Source organism: Mesoplodon densirostris, chromosome 19 (genome assembly GCF_025265405.1).
Source record: "Mesoplodon densirostris isolate mMesDen1 chromosome 19, mMesDen1 primary haplotype, whole genome shotgun sequence".
Taxonomy (NCBI): Eukaryota; Metazoa; Chordata; class Mammalia; order Artiodactyla; family Ziphiidae; genus Mesoplodon; species Mesoplodon densirostris.
Genome location: NC_082679.1, coordinates 13,057,107 through 13,075,204, shown reverse-complemented (window position 1 = coordinate 13,075,204; position 18,098 = coordinate 13,057,107). Strand labels below are relative to the sequence as shown.

Here is an 18,098-nt window from a genome sequence, read left to right as displayed (position 1 = left end):
CGCGGGTCCCCGGCTCCGAGACTAGAGTCGCTCGGTCCCAAGCGTGCCTGCGCCTGCGCACTCAGAGCCCAGCCCACCGGCTTCCGGCTGTGGACTACATTTCCCAGAAGCCCCAGGGGTTGGTGTAAACTTCCACCCGGAGGGCCTCTAGCCGTGCGTACTGGGTGTTTCAGCCACCGCGGGTGAGTTAGTCGAAACCTGGGGAGAAGTTGGTGCTAGGTGAGGCGGATCAGGACTCGTCTGGGGTAGGGAAAGGGATGGAGCTGTAGCCCAGAGTGAGGAGCCCAGGGCGCATCGTGCCCGCAGCCTCAGGCCTGTATTGGAATGAGAAGAGAGGGGGATTGTGTGACTAATTGTAACAGGCTGTGTGTGTGTGTGTGTGTGTGTGGTGCGTGTGCGCGCGCGCTCCCGCGCGCTTTCCAGAACCAAGTTGGGCCTCCTGTCGGTGGGCGCGGTTGTCATTCTGATACTGGTGCTTGGCTCAGCGGTGTGTGTGACTGACCCATGCCCCTGCTGCTTTCCCCTTCCTTCCCTCACAGCCCGGGTGTCTGTACAGACTTTCCCAAGAGGAAGTCAAATACTGAACCCTAGAATGAAGATTCCCAGAAAGCAAGAAGACACAGTCCTGGGCTTGGTATGGGACTTTTAGAGCTAAAAGTGTCTCCAAGACAAACTCCTGGCTCGAAATGGTGGGAGGGGTTCCTACTTAGAAGCGCTGTGGGTGCTGCTACATTTTTCAGAACCACAGCTTTCCCATATCTCTGATTCTAGGAATCGGCTGTGATTTCAAAGACAGGTTCCAGCCTCCCTGTCTCATCTGGTCATATGTGTGAGGTCGGAGCTGATGTGGCCCTGGAGGGGACTTCTCCGTCTCTCTGTGCTCTAAGAAAGGCCTGAAGAAGGTCTCATGATTTCCTTCTTCCCCAGTCCTGCCTTTCTCCCCCAAGAAGTATCCTGAGCAGGAGGGGAAAATTGTTGTTGCACATCTAAAAGTACAGATCAGGTGAGTTTCTACTTCCTCTTTGTTCATAAATGCATCTTTGTTTTTAGTACATGGAAGCATTTGCTTTTCTTTTCATGAAATGTCCAGTGGCCTATTCTAGGCCTTCCTTCCCAATGAATGAGGGGCCGTGCAGGTGGCCCTTTCTCACTCACTTTTTATAATGGTAAGAAATATATATCCTGGAGTCTAAAGTTAAAGCTTTGTTTTATTGAGATTAATATTTAAGTGGAATCACATCATTGATCTTCTGCAGAACCTAAGTTTAAAAGTAAGGCAAGATCAGAGGTAGTCCGACTGGTGTCAGTAAGTAAATGACACGGGCGTCTGTTTTTTTTTTTGTTGTTTGTTTGTTTTGCGGTACGCGGGCCTCTCACTGTTGTGGCCTCTCCCGCTGTGGAGCACAGGCTCCAGACGCACAGGCCCAGTGGCCATGGCTCACGGGCCCAGCCACTCCGTGGCATGTGGGATCTTCCCGGACCGGGGAACGAACCCGTGTCCGCTGCATCGGCAGGCAGACTCTCAACCACTGCGCCACCAGGGAAGCCCCCGGGCATCTGTTTTTTAAGGTGTTTAGGAGCAGGAATGTGATTGGAAGTCTAAGCGTGGAAATCTGTATCATCATGGTCAACGGTTTCTTCCAAGGAATCAATGGGTTGAGATTTATGTTTATAAAGAGTTTGTCAAAAGAAAAAAAATGTACATATGAGTAAAGTAATATTCATTGTGATGAACGATAATCCTCAAATTTTATATGAATGTCATTTACTATTATTGGAATTCAGAGACATTTTACAAGGGTTATATCCAAAGCAATATTTCAGTTGATTATTCAGTGGAGAAAGAGAAAAAGAACCAAACACTGTTCTGTCTGCTTTGCCCAAATTTTCTCATTTAGTCTGCAGATGCCCCTCACCTGACATGTCCATTCAGAGGAGAATTTTGTCAGTAAAAAGTTCTTATTGTATTGAAGAATGTTCAGGAATTGGTAGGCTTTATTATAATGGTCACACTGATTCCCTTACTATTCCCACACATGTCAAACAGATTTGCTTCCAAGAATTTTCAAATATTTTAAAATTGGATATAGATTTATTGTATACTTAAGATTATGGAATTAATGCTCATTTTTGCAAAAAGAATCAGTTATTCAATTATATTATATGAGGGACTTATAAAAAAGAAAGTTAAATAGCCCCAGCACCACTATTAATACTTTGGGGAGGTTTTTTTTTTTTTATACTATGCTGTTTGAATTTTATTTTGGAACATCTCATTCAGATCAAAGTGACAACAAAACTTGTAGTAATAAACAACAAAAATTCCACAAGGAGTGATTTGTTGAGCCAGATTTATTAGAATTCTACTAGAAGTCTTTTCTTAGGTAATGACATTCTTAGTTCTCCCTTAGCCAATTGTAGTGAGTTCCAAAATATTTAGATCCCAGCTAGTAGAATTGAAGTTTTGAACCCAAACTCGTAAGTTCTTTTTTTTTTTTTTTTTTTTTTGCGGTACGCGGGCCTCTCACTGTTGTGGCCTCTCCCGTTGTGGAGCACAGGCTCCGGACGCGCAGGCTCAGCGGCCATGGCTCACAGGCCCAGCCACTCCGCGGCATGTGGGATCTTCCTGGGCCGGGACACGAACCCGTGTCTCCTGCATCGGCAGGCGGACTCTCAACCACTGCGCCACCAGGGAAGCCCAAAAGTATTCTTTTTTTTTTTTTTTTTTTTTTTTTTGCGGTACGCGGGCCTCTCACTGTTGTGGCCTCTCCCATTGCGGAGCACAGGCTACCATCTTATTCTGTTTTCTACTATTATAAATCTGTCTTCTAAAATGTTATTTGCATTAAAAGATACGTGGACTGGAGAGGGTATTGCTATGTCCTGTTTTTAAAGCAACTTTAAAAATCTAAAAAAAGTGTAATCTGAAGGTTATCTTATTTGATAAATTGTGCCATAATGATTACTCTGAATTGATTTATGTAACACTAAAAGGCATAAATCTGGAGGTGTAAATACTTGGAAGGTTTGTTAAACTAGAGGGGTTCATTGGTACTTTCCTCTTCTTTCTATATTCATGGAGGTATAAGAAACCTATGGTAGAATTACTTTTTCTAAATAGGAGTTGGGGAGTTTGTGTCCTTTGAATGTTCAATTAGAATAATTTCTATTCTGTGCACACACACACACACACACACACATATACAACTGGAGAGAAAAAAATTTTGCTAAAGTAAACCTCCCCAAAAAGAATTTGAAAAAGAATAGATACATGTATATATATAACTGAATCACTTTGCTGTACACCTGAAACTAACTCATTGTTAATCAACTATACTCCAGTGTAAAATAAAAAGTTTTAAAAAAGAACTTACGGGGCTTCCCTGGTGGCGCAGTGGCTGAGAGTCCGCCTGCCGATGCAGGGGACACGGGTTCGTGCCCCGGTCCGGGAAGATCCCACATGCTGCGGAGCGGCTGGGCCTGTGAGCCATGGCCGCTGAGCCTGCGCGTCCGGAGCCTGTGCTCCGCAATGGGAGAGGCCACAACAGTGAGAGGCCCGCGTACCACAGAAAAAAAAAAAAAAAGAATAAGATGGTAATAACTATAAATGTTCATGTAAATCTTTCCATAGGACAGGAGAGTAAGATTGAACCTCTTATTAACGTTCTCCATTTAATACCTTATTAGGTTCTTTACTTTCTTTATGTTGAAGAATGGTGTCTCTTCTTTGGTAGCTGCAGGGACGAGGAGAGATTTGGTTAGCACTTCCAAGCCTTGCCTCTAAAATATTTAAAATGTCATTATAAAAAAGAGTGGGCATGAGACTCAAATTTTACTATAAAAAAAGAAAGTAGAAAATAATTTTATCTGATAACAATACTATCTAACTTTTATTTAGTAATTATATGTCATTAAGTGGTGTCTATGTAATGTCCCAACCTTCATGACAACTGTAGGAAGTAGGTGCTATTCTTATCCCTGGTTTATCAACCTAACTGAAAAGTTGGTAGTTGTCAGACTAGGACTCACATTCTGGAAGTCTGACAACAGAGTCTGTATTTATGAATGACATTATAATCCCTCCCTTCATTTTACATACTTTTTTTGTTTTGTTTTGTTTTTTGGCCGCATTTTGCTGCTTGTGGAATCTTAGTTCCCTGACCAGGGATTGAACCTGGGCCCTTGGCAGTGAAAGTGCAGAGTCCCAACCACTGGACCACCAGGGATTTCCCTATAATTCTTTAATTTGCCTGTATCAATCAGTAATTCATCATGAATGTCTTTCTCCAACATTAATAAGGCCTAGTGTGCCATTATAACTGACCATAAGTTATGTAACCTGTTGCCTCCTGTAGCTATTTATTTTTCTAACAGTTGGTTACTCTAAGTTGTTATATGATAAACATCTTGTGCATGTATCTTAGTGTGCTAACAAAAACTGCCAAAAATGGAATTTTGGTCAAATAACAGACATAAGGGCTCACAGTATGCTGAATCTCATGATAGTAGTTAGAGGAATACAAGCACTGAAACATAGTTACTATCCCTTAAGTTTCTTGTTATACAGCAAATAATATAAAATCAGAGTAGACAGAATAAGCATGAGATAGGAGGTAATAAAGCCACTAGAGAAATTCAGGTCACATGCCTTGGGAATTCATAGGAAGATGTTGTATCTCTAGCAACCTCTGTCAGGTTTTGACCAAATTATTCTGAGTTCAGAGGAACTCTACGGTAAAAAATGGAATTTAGGCTGTATGATTCATACCAGCTCTGTCCAGTAGAACTTTCTGTGGTGATGGATATGTTCTGTATTTACAATCTCCAAATGGTAGCTACTAGCCACATGAAGCTGTCGAGCACATGAAATGTGGCTGGTGCAACTGAAGACACTGAACTTTTAATTTTATTTAATTTTACTTAATTTAAAATTTTGATTTGATTTAAATAGCATATGTGGCTATCATGTTGGATCTCACAACTTCATAACTTACAGTTTTTTTCCTAATGATGTTAGTTTCAAAGTGAGACTAATGGAACAGCTACAGATAACATCATCAGAAATTGGGGTGAACTAGAGACCTTTCTGCTAGAGTTCGGCCTCTGCTCTGTATCTACACTTGTGCAGCTGGTTCCCTCTGGTATAGGAAGGGTTTGGCTTCATCCAAGCTCCCTCTTATCTCTCCTGATTTGTATGTGGGGCACTGTGGGGTGGAAGTAGAAAGAAGGCAAAACAGGATCATGTTAACTTAAGTCATTTTGGGATTTCTTTGAGACACGCCTGGTCTCAAAGCTTCCTGTTCCTCCCCCAGTCCTGGCTTCTCTGGACTCTGTGCTTTTCGAGTGGAGGAAGCCCAAAGAGGAGATCAAGTTCTTGCGGTTCTACAACCATGGCCCATGTAAGTTCACGTTTATCCTCCTTGAGATGTTGTGGTTTTGAATTCCTGTGATCATTTTTATTATCCTGAGACTTCCTTCCTAAGACAACCTGATTGCTGAATCTGCACCCAGTTCCTCTGATCACAGTGAAGGATGGTGTCATACAGCCTAGTGGCCTCCTCCTTTGCCCCTCTTCTCTCTTTGCCCCTCTTCTCTCTCACCTGTGTTCACCTATTCATCACCTTTCCACGTGCCCAGTCTCTCTCAGGAGCATTAATGGAGCAGTGATGGATGAAGTTGCTTGAGGGAGATATTTGAACTTCCCTTGTTAGAGTCATGATTCTATGACACAGAGATGATGGTCCATTAGACTCCACAGACCTGAGTTTTACAGGTTGATAAGATGGAATTTAGTGTTGAGTGTTCTTCATGTGATGAGATCCCATACCCTGAGAAACTTATAGGGCTAGATTGGAGTGTGACTGAGGCCTGCACGTGGGGATATCAGGGATCTATCCAGGGGGTCCCCAGAGGGATGAATAACAGGACAAAAATCAGTTTTGTGGTTGAGGAGGATGTGCTGGTCTCTAGTGACATCAGTGCCATTGTGGATCATCCTACATCAGCATCCTCCAGCTCAGGATCAAGACAGGTGTGCCTGAGGGATGGTGGTAGCAGGTAGGAAGACCCTCCAGATCCCTTTTGGGGAATGAAGAAAGGCTAATGGGACTGGGGAAGACCTTAGACATCTTGTCCAAAATAAATGCCTAAATATGACAGAAGGATTAGTCTGATATATCCACAAGATGGATGATTAGCCAGCCGGTAAATAAATTAACTAAAGAGTTTGTCATTTGTTATAACAAGGAAAAACGCTTATGACATTTTCTTGCATAATGATGAACTTGAGTTTTAAGGAAATCAAATGTCAATCGCATACTATTTTCTAAGATAGAGATTTTAGAGTACTTTTGGGGAAAAACAATTCATTACTTCATTTTTTAAAAAATTCCTTAAAAAAAAATTCCTTGAAGGGAAAAGAGAATGGAACTCACATTTATTCAGAACTTAAACGGCAGGCACGTGATAGGCAGTGTGCTTATTTATATGATTTCATTTCATTGGGAACCTTTGATTATTTTATTCATTCATTCATCCCATGGTATACAGGACATTCTGTTTGTACCAACTGTATTCTTTAAAAACATATAGGCATTCCACTTTAGAAATCACTGATTTTCTTATTCTTCTCTACATACCACGGGCTTGAACCTCAGTTTACTGCTTGCTTTATCATTGCCTCTTTCTTGCAAAGCAGTTTTCCATCTTGAAAATACATTTAAAACGTTGTTTATGATACATGGGTCTGTCATTTCAGATGTCCTTGTCATTCAGGGACGTGGCCATAGACCTCTCCCAGGAGGAATGGGAGTGCCTGGACCCTGTTCAGAGGGCCTTGTACAGGGATGTGATGTTGGAGAACTACAGCAACTTGGTCTCATTGGGTAAGGATATCTGTGCAAATAACTGACAATCAATCTGTTTTCTGGAATATCAGTTTTCTCCATTGTTGAATTTCAGAGCTCTGTTTTAAGACACCAGCTGAATGTCTGCCCCCTATTTTGAAAGAAATGGTTTGAGCATTATTGGGTTGGAAATAGGCACTTGGTTAAGCATCATCTTCTCCATCCTGCAGTGACCTTCTCTCTCCCCTCTATCCCTTCCTATAATTGCCTGTTTTTATAAATTAGTCCTAGATTTGAGTCCCAAGACATCTTCAGAGAAGCCAGGTGTCATATAATGGGTATGCTCAGAATTCCTGTAGCTGCTCTGTGTTCTTGTCTGACTCACTTGAAAAGAGATTAGCTAGTCTCAGGGTTTTGTGTTTTTGTGATCAGATCAACCTCTACATTTCATATAGTGGTGAACTGGGTTAACAATATCCATTTAAAATTCAAGCAAACATATCTCATCAGAGAAAAGATGTATTCTCTTCAACCTACTTTGTGCTTGAAAATTCTAGTCTGTGAATTTTGCGTTTTCTATTGAAAGAATTCTGAGGAAGAACTTGGAAGTGTTTTAGGAAACAGTATTTTTCTTTTACGTAAAAAAATAAGAAGAACAACAAAAATAATACTACATGTTAGGCATTCTTGCAAGCCCTTACATATATTAATTCATTTAATTCTCACAAGAGCCCTATGAAGTAGGTAATATTAGGCCCATTTACATTGATAAAAGCATAATACACGGAAGGAATAACAGCTGGTGGGTGACAGAGGATCTGAACCCAGACCACAGGGCTCCAGAGTCTGTGTCCTCAACCCCTCTCTATACTGCCTTTAAAAGCAGAGCAGACCTTTTCCCTCCCCTATCTGCCCTCTTTAGTCCTATGACCATGAGTCCATGTAAATGACAGTATTCTTCAATGGCCTTTTTTCATTTTATCAAATACTATTTTGACCTACAATTTAATATAAATGTAACCAAGTCTAAATTAAGTCATTTTGAACTTACGGTTTTATGTTTGTTTGTTCTAAATCATGTGGCATTTCTTTCCTGTGAGCAGGATGTTCCTCTCCTAAGCCAGACATGATTACTTTATTGGAGCAAGAGAAAGAGCCCTGGACGGTAATGAGAGAAGGAACAAGAAGCTGGTACACAGGTCAGTGATGGCAAATCAGGCGAGGGGGATGCCGTCACAAGTTATAGCCCTTTGGATCAGGGAGAGGCATGGCCCTAAGATGTTGTTTGGAAAGCTCCTTTCAAAGGCCCAAGGCCTGTGGGGAAAAGGCATGAAATCTGGGAAAACATTCAAATCCTCTCAACATGAGCTCCCATATATAGGACTTGTTTCTATAGATTTTGATTCCGGTTGTCTGGGTCGGTGCCTGAAGAGCAGTATATGTAAGGAACTCCCCTACATCCATCCTAAGTAGGAGGACCACTGACTTAACTTGTTCCTCTAATCACTTATTTTACCCTCTTTTAGAGTCATATCATTAAGTCTTTTGCCTTCTTTCAGATTGCATTACAATTTAGAGTTCTCTAAATCAGGATCCAGCAAACTTAGGCCCAGGGGCCAAACAGTTCACCATCTGCTTTTGTATGGCTCACAGGCTAAAACTGGTTTTTACATTTTTAGTGGTTAAAAAAAATCAGAAAAAGGATATTTTGTGAAACATAAAAAATTTTGAAATTCAAATTTCAGTATCCGTAATAAAGTGGTATTATAGTACACCTACACTTATTCAATTACATACTGTCTATGGCTGCCTTTGAGCTATAAGAGCAGAGCTGAATAATTGCGACAAAGACCACATGCCCTACAAAGCCTAAAATTTTTACTCTCTGGCTCTTTACAGAAAAAGTTTGCATACCCCTGCTCTAAACCTTTTCATCTAATGTGTATTGTTTTTAGTTTGTCTTTTATTTCAACTATGAGATGCAATCCCTTATTCTACCCCAACATAGAAAAATCACATCACAGCATTTGTTTCCTTCTTGGTTTTGTTTTTCTTTTTTTTTTTTTTTTCAGATTTGGAGTCTAAGTATGTCACCAAGAAGTTATTTCCAGAAAAGGATATTTGTGAAATATATCTGTTTCAGTTGCAGAGAGTGGACAAAAGTAAAACTTACATCCATGAGGATACCATTTTCAGAAATGATTTGCAGTGTAAACATGAGTTTGAGAGACAAGAAGGACATCAAATGAGATGTGCTAGTCAAATGATAATCCAAAAACATATACCTCTTCTTCTGCATCAGAAAATTCATGCTAGAGAGAAATCATATGAATGTAAGGAATGTAAGAAGGCTTTTAGACAACAGTCATACCTTATTCAACATCTGAGAATTCATACTGGTGAGAGACCCTATAAATGTAAGGAATGTGGGAAAGCCTTTTGTCGTGTAGGGGACCTTAGAGTACATCAGACAATTCACGGTGGGGAGAGACCCTATGAATGTAACAATTGTGGAAAGACCTTTAGGCTTCATTATCATCTTACTGAACATCAGAGAATACATTCTGGTGTGAAACCCTATGAGTGTAATGAATGTGGGAAGGCCTTTAGTCGTGTTCGAGACCTTAGAGTACATCAGACAATTCATGCTGGAGAGAGACCTTATGAATGTAAAGAATGTGGGAAGGCCTTTAGACTTCACTATCAGCTCACTGAACATCAAAGAATTCATACTGGTGAGAGGCCTTATGAATGTAAGATTTGTGGAAAGACCTTTAGGGTACAACGACATATTAGTCAACATCAGAAAATTCATACTGGTGTAAAACCCTATAAATGTAATGACTGTGGGAAGGCCTTCAGTCATGGCTCATACCTAGTTCAACATCAGAAAATTCACACTGGTGACAAACCCTATGTATGTAAAGAATGTGGTAAGTCCTTTAGTTTTCATGCAGAACTTACTCGACATCATAGAATTCATACTGGTGAGAAACCCTATGAATGTAAAGAATGTGGAAAAGCCTTTCGTCTCCAAACAGAACTTACTAGGCATTGTAGAATTCATACTGGAGAGAAACCCTATGAATGTAAGGAATGTGGGAAGGCCTTTATTTGCGGCTATCAACTTACTTTACATCTGAGGGTTCATACTGGTGAGATTCCCTATGAATGTAAGGAATGTGGGAAAACCTTCAGTAGTCGTTATCATCTTACTCAACATTACAGAATTCATACTGGTGAGAAACCCTATGGATGTAAAGAATGTGGGAAGGCCTTTCGTCTTCAAGCAGAACTTACCAGACATCACAGAATTCATACTTGTGAAAAGCCCTATGAATGTAAGGAATGTGGGAAGGCCTTTATTCGTAGCAATCAACTTATTTCACACCAGCGAATTCACACCAATGAGAACACCTATGAGTGCAAGCAATGTGGGAAGATTTTTAGTCGTCGCTACAATCTTACTCAACATTATAAAATCCATACTGGTGAAAAACCCTATGTATGTAAAGAATGTGGAAAGGCCTTTCGCTTTCAGACAGAACTTACTCAGCATCACAGAATTCATACTGGTGAAAAACCCTATAAATGTAAGGAATGTGGGAAAGCCTTTATTCGTAGCAATCATCTTACTCAACATCACAGAATTCATACTGGTGAGAAACCCTACGAATGTAAAGAATGTGGAAAGACCTTTAGTCGGCACTATCATCTTACTCAACATCACAGAATCCACACTGGTGAGAAACCCTACATATGTAATGAATGTGGGGATGCTTTTATTTGTAGTTATCAACTTACCTTACATCAAAGAATTCACACTGGTGAGATTCCGTATGAATGTAAGGAATGTGGAAAGACTTTTAGTCGCCGATATCATCTTACTCAACATTTTAGACTTCATACTGGTGAGAAACCTTATGGGTGTAAAGAATGTGGGGATGCCTTTCGTCTTCAAGCAGAACTTACTCGACATCACACAATTCATACTGGTGAGAAACCCTATAAATGTAAAGAATGTGGGAAGGCCTTTAGTGTTAAGTCAGAACTTACACGACATCACAGAATTCATACTGGTGAGAAACCCTATAAATGTAAAGAATGTGGGAAAGCCTTTATTCGTAGTGATCAACTCACTTTACATCAGAGGAATCATATTAGTGAGGAACCCCCATTCATAATGTAAAGAGGATACATTTAGAAAATGCCTTTTATAACAACAGAATTCATAATTGATTTAAGAAAGTTTTTACTTGTTAGGGAACATATGGGAATCCCTTTTGCTTTGTGCTCAAAACTTAACAGCAGTAGTTTTATACTATATATATTGATTTAAAGAGTTGAAAAATTACAGCATCACCCAGCCTTGGTTAACTTTAGAGAATGATACTGCTGCAGTACATCTCAAACCAAGATAAATGGTACCCCCTTCCCCCCTCAAAATTGTTGTTGACCAATACTTTTACAAGATACAATGAAATTGGATTACCAGATACATGAAACTGAAAGAAAAACAAACATACAAAATCAAAGCCCCCATTTTTTTATTATTGGACTTAACAGACATAAATTAGCTCTGTCATTTTTCTGTAAATGTCTCTAAATGTTTGCTCTCGGTGTCTATACCTTAACTCACTGCAGACCAGAAGCAAACAACCTGTGGACCAGCATCAGTACATGGACCACACTTTATATAGCATTGTAACAGAAAATAATTCTGTTAATGTAACAGATGTGGGAAAAGACTTCAGCCATAGCAAATCTTTACTATAGTTCTCATAATTCCACCCCTGCCTGTGTGGTACTGGCAAGACACTACTCCCCTCTGTGCTTTATTTTATTTTATTCTATTTTACTTTATTTAATGTCTTTTGTGCCTCAGTTTTAAAGTGGTGATTATAGTACCTACCTAATAGTACTTTTGTAAGGATGAAATGTTAATTAAAAAACAAAACCTTTGGGGTTTCCCTGGTGGCGCAGTGGTTGAGAGTCCGCCTGCCAATGCAGGGGACATGGGGTCGTGCCCCGGTCTGGGAGGATCCCACATGCCGCGGAGCGGCTGGGCCCGTGAGCCATGGCCACTGAGCCTGCACATCTGGAGCCTGTGCTCTGCAACAGGAGAGGCCACAACAGTGAGAGGCCCGCGTACCACAAAAAAAAAAAAAAAAAAGAAAGAAAAAACAAACAAAAAAACCAAAAAAACAAAACCTTTAGAAGAGCATTGTTCAATAAATATTTTATTATTAGTGATATTAGTAAGTTCATGTGAGAGGAAGATCCTGTAAATATAAAGAATTTGTAAAAACTGTCCACTACCTTTCATTTTGTTTACTTAAATTAATAATTAATTATGGATAAAGTTTAGTAAAATAAACTTTCACTTCTAAAATTCAGAAGTCATTTCTGAAAACTAATGTGAGAAAGAAATCTCTAGAGTTGATGGATATGGAGATTATGAGAGAAAGCTTTTGAAGAATCAGGGAGAGCTGTAATGCTTTTTCTTTTATAATCCATAAAGCAGACATGTTACAGTATTCTTTTTCTGCCCCAAATTCATGATAAATTAGAAACTAACAATGAAAAGGCCACTGTCCATTTGGAAAAAAAATAAAAGAATAGTACAGGGAACACCGGTATGCCCTCTAGATTCAGTGATTGTTAAAACGTTGTCATATTTGGTTTGCTTCTATATAATTTTTGACATATTTTTTGCTGTGGTATTTAAGTATAAATATAGACATTATAACATTTCACCTCTCTCTATGTAACTCCTATATAACCTCTCATATAACTCCTAAGAATAAAGGCTGCCTCCTACTTAATCACTACATAACTTCACACCGAAGGAAAGTTAACAGCAGTACCATATCTGTAATATTACAGATAGATAAGCAGTGCCTTAACCCAACATATCTAAAAGAATGTTTCTGGGAACAGTAGTATTTAATGGTACTTGAAAAATGTTCTGTGGTCACAGATACTTATGAACTTCTAAATACTAAATCCCTTCTAAGAAAAAAATGCTAATTATCACACTAGCAAAGGACTTAAGAGGCCTACAATAAAGAAAATTTGCTTAACTTAGTTTATCTTACTGTATCTTAAACTTCACTAAGGATTCATAATACCTAATTTCTTTGGGATGTGAACCCACACTGACAAGGCTGCCATAACTGAAAAACAGTGACCCTAAAGATGGACACTCCAGATAACCATGGCAGATGCTTAGCTATGTTGAGAAAGGAAATGCATGCTCTCTGCTGCTCACATCTCTTCCTCTACAGTCAGTTGCTTGCCCTCTGAATGTAGGGCTGATACTTTCTACAAAATTAAAAACCCATTTGGTTTAGTTTTTTATATGAACATACCATGACATATTTAAACCTTCTCTTCTTTTTTACTGTTTAACAATTTTTCACTATTTCAGATATACTTCAGTGAATATCCTTGTCTGTGACTATTGGTTTCTGTGAGCTGGAATTTCTTTAATTGTACACATGTGGAAGTAGAACTGCTCATACATTATATATTCTTTCAGTTATGTTAGATATTGCTACATTGATCATAGGTCACATACACTTCCAATTCTATTAGATATTGCCAAATTGTTCTCTTAGACTCCTATCAAATTGAGTATTCCTACAGCCTTATGTTAGGTATAAGTTTTAATAAATATTTTCATAAATTTCAATTTCAGTTGCACATTTTTTCAAACGTGTTTCTTGGCCAATCATTATTCCTTTACTTTGAATTTCCAATTCTTGACTTTCTCCATTATTATTGTTCTGTTGTTTGTTTGTTTTCTAATTGACTGGAGTTGCATTCTGGATAATTCATTTGCAATTATTTTCTCCTACCTTAAATATAGCATTAGTTATGTATCTACTGAACACTCATTCTATTTTTATGAGACAGATTTCTAGGTTATAAATTGTATAATCTGTATAATAATAAGTTTTATTTATTTTCTAATATTTATGTCTATTACTTGATTTACTTTTCTTTTTGAGATAGACTCTTCAGAACAAAATTGAATATTATGGTGATAGCAGTCATCAATTTCTCTTAACTTAATGGAAATTTCCCAACATTTAATCATTTACCATAATGTTCACTCTATTTGGAGATAAATTCTCTTTGTTGCCTCTAAATAATTTCCTTCAATATTTGTAGGGGACCAGAAGATACCTACTTTGTTTGGTAGTGATTGCTGAATTTTGTCCAAGGCCATTTTGTTATTTATTGGTATAATCTTATGTTTTCTCACCTTAAATTTATTGATGTATTGATTTGTTTTTATTAGTTCCTTGATATAAATTTATTGATGCACTGATTTGTTTTTATTTAAAATTGAATTTTAAACAATTCTGGTCATATACTGTGATTTTTGTTCTACTGCTGAAGTACATTTGGTAATATCTTACTTAGAATTTTTCCATCTATAATCATATGTGAGGCAGTATTATAGTTTCCTTTTTCTTTGATAAGATTTTAGAATTCAAATTAACTTCTTTAAAAATTAGAAACAACTTGTCTCTAAAATATGCTAAATTTTGTTTTCTATTTTTCGGCCATGCCAATTGGCATGCGGGATCTTAGTTCCCTGACCAGGGATCGAACCTGCACTCCCTGCAGTGGAATGCAGCATCTTAATCACTGGACTGCCAGGGAAGTCCCTGTTGAATTTTTATATATTGACTATGTATTTGATATCCTTGCTATAAATTCATTTAGTTCTAGAAGGGTTTATTTTTTTTTATAAATTAGAGCTTTCTATAAACACAATCAAGACACATATCAATATAAAGATAATTCCTTTTTCATTTTCATTTCCTTTTATGTCCTTCAGTTGCCTTATTGCACAGGCAAGGACAGTGTTGAAGAAGCACTCAGAATGGACCTTGTTTCTGACCTTAGGCATTCAATATTTTATCATAAAGTGTTATGTTAGCTGTTCATTTCCATAGATATCCTTATCCGATTGTGAAAGATTTTTTCATTACTAACTTACTGAGAGCTTTATCATGAACAGTGTTGAATTTTGTCAAATACATAAAAAGCAACTATTGACATGATCTTTTAGTTTCCCTCCATCTTTAATGTGGTGAATCGCTTTGATTAATTTTAGAATGTCATACCAGCCTTGCGTTCCTATAGGCCCCATTTGGTCATGATGTATTATCCTTTATATATATATTGCTGAATTCCATTTGCTAATTGTTTTTTGGGGATTTCTGTGGGTATGATTATTATTGATATTGATCTGTAATTTTTTTCTTATGATCTCTTTCTCAGGTTTTATTATCAGTTAAGTTGATGTCATAGAGTGAGATGGAAAGTGTTCTTTATATTCTGAAAGCAATATTGTAAGATTCATATTATTTCTTTCTTAAATTCTGGGTCAAATCGCCATTGAAACCATCTGAGCCTGGAGTTTTCTTTGTGGAAAAGATTTATAGTTTCAACGACAATATATGCCCCCAAATTGAATTTTTATATTACACCAAACTAGTGACAATGAATTGTAAAAGAGAAAAGTTCCATTTTTAGAGAACATAAAATACATAGCAATAAGTTTAACAAAATGCATGCAGGACTGCTGCTTAAAAATTATACAGTTTTGCTGAGAGAAGCTAGAGAATACCTAAATAAATGGAAAGATATGCCATAATCATGGGTGAGAAGACCCAAAAATGTATGAAAGGCAATTCTCCTCTAATTTACCTGTACATTCAATGGAAGGTAATCAAAATCCCAACAGGCATTTTTGTAGAAGGTGCTACGTTGGTTGTAAAACATATATGGAAATGCAAAGGACTTAGAATGCTTAGATAATATTTTAAAAGAGGAACAATGCTGGGGGATTTATATTATACTACCTGAACTCAAGGTTTAATATGCAGCTAGAATAATCAAGACAATGTGGTATTGGTATAATGATAAACAGATAAGTGGAACAAAATAGAGAATCAAGAAATAGATTTACACTTATACAGTCATTTGATTTTCCTTAAAAATTTCAAGGCAATTCAGTGGGCGAAAGGACAGTTCTTTCAATAAATGGTGCTGGAACAACTGGCTAAACTTGGTAGGGAAGTTAACCTCAACCTATACCTAACAGCATGCAAAAATTTAAATTGAGGTGGTTCATAGATGTAAACAACTATAAATTCTGACCTAAGCAAAAAAGAAAAGACCAGAACCAGAAATATAAAAAGTATAAAGGAAAAACTTTATGGGTAAAGGCAAACATACAGTAAACTTGGTAGATCAATCACTTATAAAGCTAGTTGGAAGGTTAGAAGACAAAACTAGTAAAATCATCTATATCCACAATAATTAGTGAAGGGATACACAAAACAAAAAGATGTAAAATATGATGTTAAAAAATTAAACATGCAGTGTGTTAAAAAGGCAGAATTGTTAGAATGTGTTTGAACATAAGAGATCATTGACTTAATATATTCAGATAGATAGATAGATGATAGAAAGATAGGTAGGTAGGTAGGTAGCTAGCTAGATGATAGATTCCCATCATAACCACAAACCAAGAATATATAATAGATACACACAGAGAAAAAAGAGAAAGGAATCCAAACACAACACTAAAGATAGTCATCAAATTACAAGGGGAAGAGAACAAAAGAAGGAGACAGGAACAAAAAAAGAACTACAAAAACAACCTTAAAACAATTAACAAAATTGGCAGTAAGTACGTACCTATCAACAATTACTTTAAATGTAAATGGAATAAAGGCTCCAATCAAAAGACATAAAGTGGCGAACTGGATACAAAAATGAGACCCATAAATGCTTCTACATGAGACCAGATCTAAGGACACACAGACTGAAGGCGAGGGGATAGTAAAAGCTATTCCATGAAAATGGAAATGAAAAGAAAGCTGGGATAGCAATACTTATATCAGACAAAGTAGAATTTTTTTTTTTTTCCTTTTTGCGGTATGCGGGCCTCTCACTGCTGTGGCCTCTCCCGTTGCGGAGCACAGGCTCCGGACGCGCAGGCCCAGCGGCCATGGCTCACGGGCCCAGCCGCTCCGCGGCACATGGGATCCTCCCAGATCGGGGCACGAACCCGTATCCCCTGCATCGGCAGGCGGACTCTCAACCACTGCGCCACCAGGGAGGCCCCTAAAGTAGAATTTAAAACAAGATTGTCGGGACCTCCCTGGTGGTGCAGTGGTTAAGAATCCACCTGCCAATGCAGGGAACACGGGTTTGATCCCTGGTCTGGGAAGAACCCACATGCCATGGAACAACCAAGCCCATGCACCACAACTACTGAGCCTGTGAGCCACGACTACTGAGCCCATGCGCCTCAGAGCCTGTGCTCTGCAACAAGAGAAGCCACTGCAATGAGAAGCCCACACACCTCAACGAAGAGTAGCCCCCACTCGCTGCAACTAGAGAAAGCCTGCATGCAGCAAAGAAGACCCAAAGCAGCAAAAAAAAAAGATTGTAACAAGAGACAAAGCACATTACATGTTGATAAAGGGATCAATTCAACATGAGATGTAACAATTGTTAATATATATGTAACCAACAGAGGAGGACCTAAATACATAAAGCAAATATTAACAGACATAAAGGGAGAAATTGAAGCTTGCACATTAATAGTAGGGGACTTTAACACCCCACTGAAGAGATCATCCAGACAGTAAATCAATAAGGATATATTGCCTTAAATGACTCATTAAAGCATACGAACTTAATAGATATATACAGAACATTCCATCCAAAAGCAGCAGAATACACATTATTTTCAAGTGCACATGGAACATTCTCCAGGGCAGATCACATGCTAGGCCACAAAATGTCACAATAAAGTTAAGAATATTGAAATCATACCAAGCATCTTTTCCAACCACAGTGATACAGAACTAGAAGTCAAATACATGAAAAAAAAAAAACCCTGCGAATAAACACAAACACATGGAGGCTAAACAATATTCTCCTAAACAACCAATGGGTCACTGAAGAAATCAAAGAGGAAATCAAAAAATACCTCGATAGAAATGAAAATGGAAACACAATTCAAAATCTGTGAAACACAGCAAATGCAGTTCTAAGAGAGAAATTTATAGTGATGCAAGCCTACCTCAGGAAACAAGAAAAATGTCAATCTAGTCTTACACATAAATAAACTAGAAAAAGAAGAAGAATCAAAATCCAAAATTAATAAAAGGAAAGAAATAAAGATCAGAGTAAAAATAATTGAAACAGAGACAAAGG

General features: G+C 38.2%; 1 protein-coding gene and 1 long non-coding RNA gene across 5 annotated transcripts in view; one reads left to right on the top strand and one right to left on the bottom strand.

Moving 5' to 3' along the window:
- The first annotated feature begins 113 nt into the window (after positions 1-113).
- On the top strand, positions 114-13,484 carry ZNF546 (zinc finger protein 546). Of its 3 annotated transcripts, XM_060084032.1 has the most exons (7): positions 140-182; positions 540-634; positions 772-1,003; positions 5,313-5,399; positions 6,758-6,884; positions 7,949-8,044; positions 8,918-13,484. In XM_060084032.1, exons 4-7 carry the CDS (start codon positions 5,391-5,393, stop codon positions 11,032-11,034), a joined length of 2,349 nt encoding a protein of 782 aa, XP_059940015.1. In that variant the 5' UTR covers positions 140-182; positions 540-634; positions 772-1,003; positions 5,313-5,390; the 3' UTR covers positions 11,035-13,484. The 3 variants fall into 3 exon arrangements, with proteins under 3 accessions (XP_059940014.1, XP_059940015.1, XP_059940013.1); XM_060084031.1 differs by lacking the exon at positions 540-634 and having other exon boundaries at positions 114-182; XM_060084030.1 differs by lacking the exons at positions 140-182; positions 540-634; positions 772-1,003; positions 5,313-5,399 and having other exon boundaries at positions 6,740-6,884.
- The window catches only part of LOC132480126 (uncharacterized), a 51,616-nt gene continuing 40,060 nt past the window's right edge, over positions 6,543-18,098 (bottom strand). For both annotated transcript variants that reach the window (XR_009530600.1, XR_009530601.1), the window contains exons 4-5: positions 10,650-10,850; positions 6,543-6,996 (exon numbers count right to left, since the gene is read on the bottom strand). This is a non-coding gene — a long non-coding RNA (uncharacterized LOC132480126). The remainder of the gene's footprint in view (positions 6,997-10,649; positions 10,851-18,098) is intronic.